The sequence below is a fragment of the Coturnix japonica genome, chromosome 1 (genome assembly GCF_001577835.2).
Source record: "Coturnix japonica isolate 7356 chromosome 1, Coturnix japonica 2.1, whole genome shotgun sequence".
NCBI classification, from domain to species: domain Eukaryota; kingdom Metazoa; phylum Chordata; class Aves; order Galliformes; family Phasianidae; genus Coturnix; species Coturnix japonica.
The window spans coordinates 104,263,256-104,276,986 of NC_029516.1; the positions used below are offsets into that span (position 1 = coordinate 104,263,256).

Genomic DNA, 13,731 nt, shown 5'->3' on the forward strand with positions numbered 1-13,731 from the left:
TCAGTAAAACAAGAAGTAGTTTAGCAGCATGAGGCATGATTTAGTTTCTTAAAACTAAAGAGTCAATAAAACTAAAAGAATCAATGCAAAATTAAAGCATGTATCATGTTCTTGTACAGGCAGGCAGTGTTGTAGCCAGTTTCTATTGCCATTGGATATAGATCAGAAGTTTTATAATTTACTGGTTCTTATTTTGGTATTACCCAGCTAATCTTTGTTTCTGAGAGAGTCCATCCAGCCACAGAAGAAATCTAATCAGTGGGAAGCCAGGAAACAAAACCTGCTGATACTGCAGAGAGCTGGTCCTGTGGAGATGAATGGTATTTCTTGTCCTCAAGGCACAGCGGACAAAACAAGCTGCTCCTCTCTACAGCTGGGAATTGCTGAAGGTTAAGCTTATTAAATCTGGAGGCCTGCTGAGAAGGGAATGAAGAGCTCACCCAAAGGCAAATAGTCAGAGAAAGGTTCTTGGGAGAAGAAAGACAAGGGGAGGAGAGAATGGCAGGCTACACCCTGCTCTGGTAACACTGGCAAAACGATGTTGGCATTCTCTTTTAGGACTATGTTGTTGGCTGTGGGAGTCCCCAATCCAGACACTGCACTATACAAAATAAATATCATATATTGAATAAAAAGTGGAAATACATTCCAAGCAGACAAAGGGGTTCCTCCTAGACCTACTGATAAGTCTTATCAGGGATCTAGTTCTGATGCCTTTCTCTCTGATATATAGGATATAATTACTTAATTAACTGAGCAGATAGGAGTAACCATTTTGGATGTGTGAAGCAAAGGATGCATTGCAATACAGTGTGTGCCAAGAAGCCAGCATTCCTGCAGTAGGATATTATCTGGCATTATGGAATTGAGATACAGACTCAAGCTTTTTTTATTCTGCAGTAGCATTTAAGTGTAGTGATCTGGAACGGCTGCTTAATTTATTTACACCCAGAAGTACATTTGCTACATGCACTGAGACTTACAAACAAAGAATGATAATGAGGGTATATTTTTCACCTTGTTTTCAGAAAATATTTATATGGTTTAGAGTGTTCAAAGAAGTTTTCAGTGTATGCAAAGCATTAAGCAAAACTGAGAGAACCTGCTCATAAATCTTCATTTTACTCGGGTAATCTGAAAGTTTAAGGACTTACAAAGGAAGAATATAACTTGGGGGAAAAAAAAGCAGGAAAATAAAAGGCACGGCTAAATATCCTCTGTGCAAACTGACTTTCTAAAAAATGGACTGGTTCCAACCACAACACAAACTCTATGGAAAAAGAACAACTGACTGATGTCTTTGCATCCTAGAAAGCTTAAAAAATGACCACAGGGGACTCTGCAAGGTGCAAACACAACAGGTATAGCTGCTGATAGCCCATTTTAGTCAAGTTGGCTGCTGAGATGGAAAATGATAAGCTCCATTGCTCAAAGAATAGGTACAGTTTGCTTTCTGAATAGCACAATGCAATTTCAAGCTGTTCTCTGCTGCTGACTGAAATGCTCTGATGTTTGACAGTATTTACTGTGTACTTCGCTCTCAGTAAGTATCTGTCTATCAATCTGTCTGTACACTGTGGATCACCTTTTATCCTCCTTATTTGAGTCTAGAGAGGTGTAAATAAAGCAAGTGACAATCAGATTTTTGTTATTGTTAGTGTTTGTTCACAATCGTCTATACCTGAATTATCTGTCAGAAAAGAAGAAAAAATGCAGTGGAATATGGATCCTCTCAAAGTCTCTTCATTTATAATTCCTTGAACAGGCATCTCACCGACAGCTGGTAGGCAGCTGGCTGCCTCTGAACTGTTTGACAAAGCAGGCCCAGGCTAAGTAGAGAATTATGCTAAACCTCTTTGGTGGAGCAGCTCACTTGAAGCATTTCTTTCTTTTGAGGATGGGAATACATTCCTGATGTGTTGGACTTGCCATTACATCCTTCAAACAGGAAATGTCCTTTGACCCTTCAGGAATACTCCAGCACCATTCACAAAACCATGGTTGTTGTTCGTTCATCTCAAGCTCAGAGAGTGAATTCCACTTGTCCAATGAATTTTAACACGCTGCCCCTGCTAAGAGATGCTATCTGCCTGGAAGTGACAGGCACTGAGGTACTGAGCACATGCTGGGTCTAACCTTCCTCAGGACAGTGTTTGCAGACACTCCAAAAGCAAAGCCACACTAACCAGCTAAGCTATGCTGTTTAGTGGAAGCTGAGATGTCAGAGGATCTGAAGACAACAAAATAGAGCTGCTGTGAAGTGCATTTTTGCTTTGACAGGTGTATTTGGCATGTCCTCCTTGAACTAGATGTCTCGATGTGTCTGTTAAAAATAAAATGATAAATAATGGTTAAAATGGGGTGTGCCACAAATAGGAGTACTTTCTCTAGCACAGTTGAGTTCACTAGGGTTTTTTGTTTTATATAATAGTTAATAAAGAGAAGTGCGGCTGCATGGACCAAGTGTGTTGCAATCAGCTATTTTAACAATGCACAGTTTCACAATAAAGTTTCATTTAGACATAAAAGAGGAAGCGAGTCAAGCATATTGAATTTCAGTCAGTTATAAAAACCCCTTTCTTTTTATACTTCTGCATTACAGAGGATTAGATGTAAAACACGCCATCTTAGAAGTGCATTTGAATAGGAAATAAAAACAGAAGGTTGTGTTTTAGGGTAGGACGGAAAGCTTTAAACTGACGGCAAGACAACCAGTATTCTGTACTGATCTGCTGCTGATCTTCAGTGGTAAGTACTAAAATATACTACGTGTTATAGAAAGTTCTGAACATGTTGCTCTTGCTTACCAAGGCGGCTTGGTTCTGTTTGTGTAGTATCACATCTGGTAGCTGGTAAAATGAAGATACGCTTTTTCTGACTGTTCTGAGTGCATCTGTATGTTTGCAGAGTCTCAGCCACCAGCTACATGCAATTTCTGCTGCCTTAGGATGAGTTCAGAGCATTTCAGACGTGCTGTCTGTCTTCAGAGCCTTGACTGACTGTGTCTGTGCATTTAAAATAAGTATTGATTGATCCTCTGATCTTTCGAAAGACTGTCATAAAGTCATACCAAAATAATATACTTCAGAATACTTTTAAAGGGAGCCTTACCAGGTGTATTGCTTTTATTACAATTACGGTATTTATCTTGGTCTTTCTTTACATGGTAGCAAGCTGTCCAAATCATCTTAGAAGTGGAGTAGTCTTTTTGTAGATGAGAAATAAAAATAGGCACCATAACTGACAAAACGGTATTTATATTAAAATATGTTCTTAGTAAACTGTTGAGTCCTTTTTGGGAAAACAAACAAACAAACAGACAACACCCTAAAAATAAAAACATTTTGTCCTCGTATTTTCCTGATTAACAGTCAGCGTTCTGGTTCAATACAAATCCACACCGTGACATGTGTGTGCACACACAATATGCACACTCTCCTCCTTTTTTTACACTCTATAGTAGATGTGATTAATGTTTCAAGGCTCGTTAATGCACTGTTTCCTCCCTCTTCTCCCAGGAAAGATGCTTCAGCATTTTCTGTCTTGCTTTACTGTTCATTCTCTTCTCTTCTAGAAAGTTTGTTCTCTTCTATGTCAGTCCCTTGTACTTCAACTGCTCAGATACTTAATACTTCAGTCCAAATAGTTCAGTCACAGCAACAGCCAGCAACTCATTAAAATAAAAACAGAAATCTAGAAACATGAAATGACTTCCACCCTGAGGAATAGCACAGTGTAGAACTACTGTGTAGTCAAGTTGCCCTTATGAATATGGAGCTTGATCTGTTCCTGCCCCAGTTTGAATTGATGCTTACAGTTTTGTCTATTAGATGTAAAACACCATCATATAAAATAGTTGGTGTCCTAAATATCTTCATGCAGGTATAGATGATTAAGAAAGGGAAGAGTGAAAAGTGATGAATCAGGCTTACATTGAACAAGGCTTCAAGGAACTTCAACTAATAAATAGAATAGATGGGGAGAGATCTACGAGCTCAAGAAGCTCTGTTTACCGCATACAGTTTTTGCTGTATTTTTATGGAAGCCTGCCCCACAAAACTCGTCTTAAGGGCATAACATCAGTCAAACAAATATGAAAGGATTTTTTTTTAAATGAGAGATGCCAGCTGCTCTTGGAGTTCAGTAGGTAGACATTGGGCAAACAAGAGCATTCAACATTACGGTAAACATATAAAATGTACTGTGTCACTGGGGAAGGCGAAGTACAGGACTATAATCCTCTCAAACTTTATTTGTTCCCCACAAAGTGGCCCATACATCCCTTGCAGGAGAGGCACTCCTAGCTTTCCTGTATCTCTTGAACTGTGGAAATGTGAGCAAAGATGGGCTGGGCTCAAATTTTCTTTTGGGAGAAGACAGAAGGACGAGCTAAGAGAGCTGCAGGGAGAGGGAATGATAGGCTTGTCTCATAACTACTGCTGTTGCTGACAGAACCCTGTGGTGCACGCCTGCAGGTTCCACATCTTCTGTATCAGAGGGGAGAGGAAGACACATGCATAGCGGGTAGCATTCCAATGCCTGTGTAAAAAGCCTTCTTTGCTAGCCCTCTTCTACTGTGAGCAAAGTAGGCCAATTTCAGCCTCAAAGAGCAGCCCCCATTACGTTTACCCAAGCCATCTCTGGGCACTGGACATAATTTTTATCAAACAGAGTTCAGAGATTAAAAATCCTTGGGTTTTGTGCATTAAAGAAAGGCTATACTTATCCATATGAACAACTAATTTCACTACCTTCTTCACTGTCCTGATTTCCTTATGCTGGCTTCCCAGGAGCTGGTGGAAGGTGACCTTTGAGTCCTGCAGGATATGCAGGCTCTCTGCTCCAGCCTATCTTTCTTGCTGGTGGAACTCTTGCATCCATGTGATGATGTTTGAGGTGGATCGCAAACCCTGATGAAGGAATCAGTTTCTCCATAGACTGTACGAGTGTCTATTGTGACTGGGGGGAAAAAAACACTAAAGGTGGATCCACAGCATTTGGGTTCCCTTGAGACAGAGACTTTAATTACAGTCCAATCTAGTAAGTCAGCTAGAACTCACTTCAGCAATACCGACAGTTTAAGTAAGCTAAACTTAAAGCTATAACTTGTGCTATAACTTGAACTAAACAGCACAACTTGAGTACTGTTCAGATTCTCATTCAGAGAGATAAAAGCCAGACATACTCCATTTCAAAACAGGCTTGTCTCTTCTGTGAGCTTACAATTCCCTCCTTTTGCATTGCAAAAGAATGCACCTTTCCCTGCTGATCTGTGATCCCAGCTGGCACCGTGCTCTTTCCATTCTCCCTAGCAACTTTTGATCATGCTCAGGGTTTGTATATAGGTCACCATTCATCATATAACTTTGTGTACGCCTCTCAGGCTTTCCTTAAGCTTTTTGCTTGTCCTGAGCCAAGAACTCCCATTCTATTTGCTTGCTCTCAGACTCTAATAGGAGGTCTTCAAGCAAACAGTGGCACCATCTCCAAGCATTATATTCTGGCAAATTTGCTGCCACTTAGGAAATAGTAGCAATACCACTATATTCTCCACATGGCTTTAAACATTCATCCTGCCTTCAGGCTTTTATTCCTCTGAAGAACTGAACAAAAACCCCAGGGAGGAAGATATGACTTTTCAAAAGCTTCTGAGGGTAATAAAGACTATAGTAACACAGCAAACACTGTAAGTCAGACAGCGTTCTCCCTGTGCTTCCACTGCAATCTGTGCTTAGGTAAGGTGCAGATAGCTCCCATTGCTGATGCAGTATCTGCACAAGGAAATACCTGTTTGTTCAACTCATACACAAAGTGCATCAGATCAATATTGTAAACAGGACTGCTTTTCCTTGTGCAATGACAGTCACGCAGTTATTTTCAGGACAAGAGAAATGAATGTCAAATTTAAAGAGCATGAAATATTGAAAGGCAGTAGATACAATTCCCATGCACTTGGAATCTTAGCATATACACACATCCATGGTGCAAAAGGGGATTAACAGAAGGGACACAAGAAAGCAGAATTAATGAGAACTGTCATCCTTATCTGATAAAGATTAAGGATGACTCAGCTGAGTGCCCAGCCATCAGCAGTGATGGAATAATGTGACATGGTTATATTATTAGGACCAGAGAGACACACGTAGCTCACTTAGCATTCCAGCTCTGAACATCGCCTATCAAAATTTCAATTCAATTTCCTTGCAGTTCTGTGAGTGTTGTCAGATGAGCGACACAGCTCTTGCAACCTTCCAAGAGTAGCCCTGTAACTCCGAGAGCCAAACATGCAATTCCTAAGCATGATGGAAGCCTAATGTTTTTGAGTTTGCTATTACTCCAGCTGCAGACTGTGTGCTCTAAACCTCTGATAATAAGTACTGCAGAAGACAACATGAAGAAATGAAACCAGCAGTTTCATTTCCTTAATGCATCACCTTATGACAGAAACAAGATACATCTGTGCAGTAGGAAAGACAGATGTGTCACATGCTACCTGAGAACACTTTGTGCATTTTCGTTAAAAAGTGAATAGGCCACGTGTTGTATTTTCACTTATTTATCAGAATCAACATTAAAAATATGTGCAGGAATAAGTGTATAGCAATTCCAGATAGCCTAAGTTGGTGATAATTTGACACTAAATCACTCTGGCACAGGGTGAGCAAGAGAGAGGAACAACCTTTGCACTGCACAAGGAGGGCAAGGAAGGAGAAGGAGGGTAAGGAGGTGGGCCTACAACCTGAGCAGCTCAAGCTCTTGGGTAAGAAAGATCTCTGTGGCGGTACTTCATCCATGTAGGCCTCTCATGTAAACAGATCATATTTCACTAAATGTTACCTGCCTGTGGGAAATCTCACACAACTTGCAGCGGTAGAAAGGGTCCAGGGTCACCGAAGCAAGTGTTTGGATACATTTAATTTTCATGATCATTTCCTTCTGAAGGAAGCTTATTTTTCTTCCATCTGCCTTCTTCATAATGTGGAAATGATTTATTTCCCCTCTGGGGAAAGTATTATGCTGACTTCTTGCCAACATCTGCATAAAGTCTATAGTCAGGATTTAGCCAACATTTATTGCTACTACAGCATTTTGCACCAGCAACTGCAACACAAGAAAAGCCTGACTAAGAAATGAAAATCTTTTCACTCTTGTAAATGAAGAATCTAATAGTCAACAACAGCATGGAGGAGTATGGCATGTGTCAGAGAGATCCCACCACCCCACTCACAGTGTGAGGTATAGTGCTCCTTCACAGCAGGTGTTTTGACAAATAACTGGGACATATGCTCAAATGCTGCACAGACAATACCCAAAAGGATTAAAATGATATGAATGGATTAAACAGCAAGCGAAAGAAGTAATTACTGTTTATACAAAGACAATCTGTTTGCTTCTCTATCACAAGGTATTTTGTACTAAGGAAACAACTCTGTATGTAACTGAGATTTGTGTTCTCTTTGCTGGACCACAAAATTTCTTGATGACATCTTTCCTGTGAATCATTTCCTTGACATCTGTTTAGGTTAAAGACACAAAGGTGGACTTAACAACAATTATATTGTAGTGGAACTGCTTAGACTTGGGCAGAACATTTGGTGACATGCAGAGACATTTCCGTTTCTGCTAGTGAGTCTTATTTGTCATTGACAACGTCCACACAGATTCTGGGATTAAACTACCAGATCAAGTACCTGGAGAGAGTCAGTGACTGCTAGAACCAAAAAGATGATTGCAGAGCTTATTGAATGCATGCCTCTGAAAAGTCTTGCTTATGCCACTGACATTTTAGCATCTAAAACCTGCAGACAATTCCATCCAGCTTATCATGGAATCATGAAATTGTTTGTGTTGAAAGGGATCATTAAAGGTCATCTAGACCAAATCCCCTGCAATTAACAGACACCCACAGCTACATCAGGTTGCTCAGAGCTCCCTCCAGCCTGGCCTTGAATGTATACCTCACCAGCTTCATTGTAAAAAACCCCAAACCCTTTCCTTATATCCAGCCTCATCTTTCCTCATTTAATTCAAAATTGTTCCCCTTGTCCTATCACTGGAGACTCTCATAGAGTCTGTCCCCTTCCTTCTTATAGCCCCCCTTTAAATAATAAAATGCTGCTATCAAATCTTCCCAGAGCTTTCTCCTCTCCAGGCTGAACAGCCCCAACTCACTCAACCTGTCCTCGTACAGGAGCTGTTCCATCCCTTGGATCATTTTACCCTGCTCTGGGTACACTCTAACAGCTCCATTTCTCTCCTGTACTGAGGACTCCACATCTAGATGCAGTACTCCAAGTAAGGCCTCACCAGTGCAGAGTAGAGGGGTGGGATCACCTCCCTTGACCTGCTGACTGTGCTTCTTTTGATGCAGCCCAGAGTACAGAGCTCTCTGAGCTGTGAGGGCACACTGCTGGTCCAAGTCCAGCTTGCCATCCACCAGGACCCCCAGGTCCTTTTTGACAGGTCTGTGCCCCATCCTTTCATCCCCCAGCTTGTACTGACAGTTGGAGTTGCCACCACCCAGGTGCAAGACTTTACATTTGGCTTTGTTGAACCTCCTGAAGTTCTCTTGGGCCCACTGCTCAAGCCTATCTAAGTTGCTCATGCAAAAGTTCTAAATGCTAATTTCACAATCTGAGAATTTTTAGTGAAAAGGGAACCACACTTGTAGTCACTGTTCAGTATGAAAAAGACAGGGTTACGCTCTAAATATGAATCTAAAATTAACTTAGTTCAGACACAGATAAACCACACAAAGTAAAAGTTGCTTCAAAGCATTTGGAAAAGGTGAGGAAAACCCTTGGATTCTGAACTGAAATCATGAGCAAAAATATGCATATTTAAGCATAAACTATTACAGAATTTATTACCATAACAAAACACTTGTTCCTCTCTTCCCAACTCACTTGCCTTTGGATGGATTATCCATACAGGACAATCACTACAAGAAAGACATTGAGGCCCTGGAACGTGTCCAGAGAAGGACAACAAAACTAGTGGGAGGTCTGGAGCACAGGAGAACAAGTCTTATGAGGAGTGGCTGAGGGAGCTGGAATTGTTTAGCCTGGAAAAGAGGAGGCTCAGGGGGGACCTTACTGCACTCTACAACTTTTTGAAGGGAGGTTGTGATGAGGAAGGGTTTGGCCCCTTCTCCCAGGCAACAAACAGGACATGAAGAAATGGCCACAGGTTGTGCCAGAGGAGGTTTAGATTAGACATATGGAAAAACTTTTTCTCTTGGAGAGTGGTCAGGCACTGGAATGGCTGCCCTGGGAGGTGGTGGAGTCACTGTCCCTGTCAGTGTTCAAGAGGTGTGTGGATAAGGAGCTACGAGAGATGGTTCAGTGGCTTGTGGTAGCAATGGTAATGGGAGGATGGTTGGACTAGATATCTTGTAGGTCCTTTCAACCTTGTGACTCTATGATTCTATGACATAACATATATAAATATATAAATATATATATATATATATATATGTTATTTTATACTTTGATAAGATTGAGTTAACATCACAATAGGGAAAAAAAAAGTTATTTCACTATGTCGCCCAGAAAGACAGACACTTGTAAATGCTCAAATTGGAAAGATATCTCTGTAGCTAGTAACAGAACTGTGGATACAGTCACCTCTCAGTTACTTGGTAATGAACTAATGATTTCTTGCCATTTTTCTGTTTGTTGGTTTCTTTGCTTTCAGAAGGATGCTGTCAGAAGGTTACCTTTACAGAATTGCCTACCTCTGTGAAGACTCTGAGCTCTGCACCAACGAAGCAGTGGAGGAAGTGGTGTATGAAATGAGTTCCATTAATTGTTCCTCCAAGGATGAAGCACAAGGAAAAAGCCTCCTTCAGAGATGCAGATCTGCTGGCAAATGCATTTCTTCAATTCGCTCTAGAGGTAGCAAACAAAGCAGGAGGCAGAAAGACAATCTCCAACAGCCTGTGCAGCACCCACTGCCTGAAGGGCAGACAGCTCCAGCTATGGATGTCTGCGAAGGACTGGCAAAAAAAGACACCTACCTGGTTCCATCCTCCTGCAAAAGCATTTGCAAGAACTACAATGATTTGCACATAGCTGGGGACTGCGTGGTGCCTATTAGCTCAGTGGCAACTGATTTTACCTGTGACAGTGGCATAGGCCCCTTCCTGGAGTCCTCAGAGATTCCTCCACCTATGGAGTCTGTGCGGGTCCCCCCAAGCGAGACGGGCCGCAAGCAGGCCCAAGGCTTCTCATCATGCTGGCGTGTGGCAAGCTTGGTGCCACACCAGCAGCCCCTCTCCGACTCAGCCCTCAACGATTACCTAGAGCAGAAGCTGATGGAGCTGTACAAGCAGTACATCATGGACAGCACAGCCAACAGGGCATCCCCCACTCAGATCCTGGCCTCAGAGCTCATCATGACTAATGTAGACCAAATCAGCACGCAGATATCACGAGAGAGAAAAATGGAGACCACCAAGGCCAAGGACATTGTCATCAGCCGCTTCTTGCAAATAGCCAGCGAACAAATATTCTCAGAAATCAGCACGCCAAGTTTGCGTATTTCCCAATACAGCAACACTAATGCATAGCATTAGAATGTCTGCAGTTAGAAAGCTCAATTCTTAGGTTTTTTTCTTTGAAGACATCTTTCTGCTTCATAAAAATTTATTTACTGTCTACCAGTTAAACCTTACAGCACATATTAAGTAAAAATATCTGTACTGCACAGATGTCCCTCTATCACATGCCAGATGATTTACATTTTAAAAAAAATGTACCCCCTAAGACTTATTTCAGTGAGCCATGGACGTTAAAAGTATTTTGGTAGAGAATTTACTAAGAGTGCATGACACTGTTCCAGGTGTTCTCCTTCTTCCCCCTGGCCTGACATCTCATTTCAACTTTCCTCCCTTGGTACCTGCCTTACTACCTGAGGGCCTGCGAGAAGCTATGGCTTACAACACTGAAAGCAAAGGGATTGAAGAGCCACAGAAATTGAGAATTCAGACTGTTCCACCTCCCTGACCCAATCAGCTGCACTTATGTCACCCCTTCAGGTGTTTTTCATAGTTTATTCTATACTAACTCTAATTATTCCATTGGTGTCTTCCTATTTAAACAGTTCTGCAAGAAAAAGCTCTTTCCAGACAGACATCATCAATGGGAGTGTGCGTGTGTAGCTGTACACTTGATTGTATGAACTGAACTTCTATGGTGGATGCTGGTGACCCGTGTCTATGACAGACAGACACAGTATTGGTCAGCAGCCTACAGTCCTGCATCTTTGGAGTGGCCACATAGGGATAGTGGTGATAACAAAATGAATTTTACTTCATCTTCCCGTCTTTTTGAAGAGAATTCCAAGTTGTAAAATAAAGGCTAACTCAAAGCCTCAGTGATTAACACAAATAATTCCTTTGACCCTTGGTCAAAGTCATCTGATCCTAATATATTTCTAATAGAAAGGTCCTTTTCTGTAAAACTTTAGAACTTAAGAAGAAGAAAACAGTAATTAGCTGCCTCACAGACAAGGATGGTTACCTGATTTGATACGTAAACACACTGGCAATGCCAGTCCATGATTCGTTGAATTTCCAAGTGTAAGTATAGTGTAAATACTAATTTATAATAAATATTCATCAAATGTTTTTATGTCAGTAATTAAACTCTGTTGTTTTGGCCTCTGTGTTTCTTTTTCTTTTTCTTTTTCCTCTTCTTTTTCTTTTTCTTTTTCTTTTTCTTTTTCTATTTCTTTTTCTTTTTCTATTTCTTTTTCTTTTTCTATTTCTTTTTCTTTTTAATGGCAATCATGCATTTATGTGTATTTCAAAACATTGTAGTGTAGTAAAAATCTCACTTTACAGTTTCTCACTTCCTAGAGGCTGCTGGGATAGCTCAGTACACTTTCCTGCTTGTATGCTGAAGGGGTATCCAAAAAAGAGATACTGTACAAACATTTAATGTGTGAATCTGGAAACCGTACATCTGTTGCCATAGCAGCCTACCCCAATACTATTATTCAGCAATACAAGATGGATAATTTCTGGCTTACAATATTTCTAGAAATCGATCACATGCAAGTTACAGGTAGGAAAATGATATTTTTAAGGGAAGCATTCAAAGTAATGTGTAGTTACACATATACACCTGACACCTCAGAGGCTATACTTGATTCTCACGCTCAGCTCGACTCACTGCACAGAGCACATACTGTGTGAACAAAGTAGCATTTTTATCATCTCTGACTCAGAAGGTCTTGATTCTCCTAACTAGCAGGGCTGTGACTGAGAGCTACAGGAAACATCTGTTTGCCACAGCCTCCATTCTGAGAACAGATTTAGGAAATAGTAACAGCACCTGGGGAACAGGGGCTGAGCGGCTTGCCCACAGACTATCATGGAAACATGGTTTCATTTACTGGGCTGACCCTTAAGCTGCTGTGTGAGTGCTGCAGTCAGGTTTGGAGCTGGGTATTACAGGGGAAGAGCTACTTCTGCAGTGCACTACAGAGCAGTGTAGACAGATTGTCCGTGTAAGAAAGACAGCAATGTTGCTGCATTCAGAGGGGAAGTTGGATACTTACATGGAATTAAGCAATCAATGACAAATCATCCCGTTCATATGGAGCTTTCTCCGAAGCAAATTGCTTTGTATGATCACACCTGCTTTCATATAAAGGTCCTACTTTGTGTTTTTGAACTGACATCTGTAAATTTTATTCATGGGAGGGTAAAAATCTTTGTGGAAACTGATTTATTCTGGAAAGAGAGCATTCAACCATTTCCTCCCAAAACATGGCTATTTTCCCTTGCCTAAAAATAAATCCCCATTTCACTTTGAGCTCTGGCATGTACCTGTTTCTGACATGAATTATGCTCCATCCCCAGTACCATGTAGCTCTTGGACATAAGGTGACTTTTGCACAAGCAAACAAATATTTCTTACTCTCCACAGTGCTCAGATGAAAGTTCATTTCAACCTCTGCTCTATTCCCATTTAAAACTAATATTTCTCTGCCTGAGTGCCTCTCCAGGTGTGTCTGTTTCCTGCTAAAAGCCCTTGGATAGCAATTAGGCTGCTATTACCATGACTCAGGTTGTTATCTAAAGCGATTACCATCTTCTCTCTCCTTCTCCCTCCCTCCCTCCCCTCTTCTTCTGCCTCAGGGTCAAACACTTAAAGAGAGAGATCCCAATTCTTGTAGTATCTCTGTTAACTAATCAGTTCTTAGCCAGAGGCACATAATTTCTGGACATAGGCTTAACACAATGCTGGTGGAGTCCCAGTGGCTGAGCAGTGTGGTTTGAAAAGAGATCATGTAGTCTGGCCTCATGGTGCTTCCTGGCAATACGACTAAGTGACTAAGGTCACTTGAGAAGGCAAAAAGAAGTAACAAAGATTTCAATAATAGGCTGGCTGGTTGCTATTTTGACCAACTGTCAAGAAATTAATCTCAGAAGGACAGTTTATAACCACCTGCAGTATATTCTAGCAGCTCCCTCTGGCATGTTTTACAGAATGCCTTAGTCACTGCTGGTAACATGACTGTTAGCATCTAGGAGTTTTATTGTTGGTATATAGTGCAACTGTGTCCCTAGGAGTCCAAGGCTACCACAGCAGGGCCACCAGATAGGCCAAGGAGCTTCCTGGAATGCTGGGCATGCAGTGTGACCGGCACAATCCTCGGGGAGGAGAAAAGAGGGAAAGGGAGGTTGTGCCAGCTCCGCTTGCTTGCTGGTCATGTGCCAGG

General features: G+C 41.4%; 1 protein-coding gene across 1 annotated transcript; it reads left to right on the plus strand.

The window, feature by feature from the left end:
- The first annotated feature begins 1,731 nt into the window (after positions 1-1,731).
- C1HXorf21 (chromosome 1 CXorf21 homolog) lies at positions 1,732-11,647 on the plus strand. The gene is made up of 2 exons (XM_015885176.2): positions 1,732-2,748; positions 9,697-11,647. Exon 2 carries the CDS (start codon positions 9,701-9,703, stop codon positions 10,568-10,570), a length of 870 nt encoding a protein of 289 aa, XP_015740662.1. The 5' UTR covers positions 1,732-2,748; positions 9,697-9,700; the 3' UTR covers positions 10,571-11,647.
- Positions 11,648-13,731: the final 2,084 nt, after the last annotated feature.

Coding starts and splice junctions, on each gene's coding strand:
- C1HXorf21 (XM_015885176.2), top strand. CDS start 9,701: ATGCTGTCAGAAGGTTACCTTTACAGAATTGCCTACCTCTGTGAAGAC.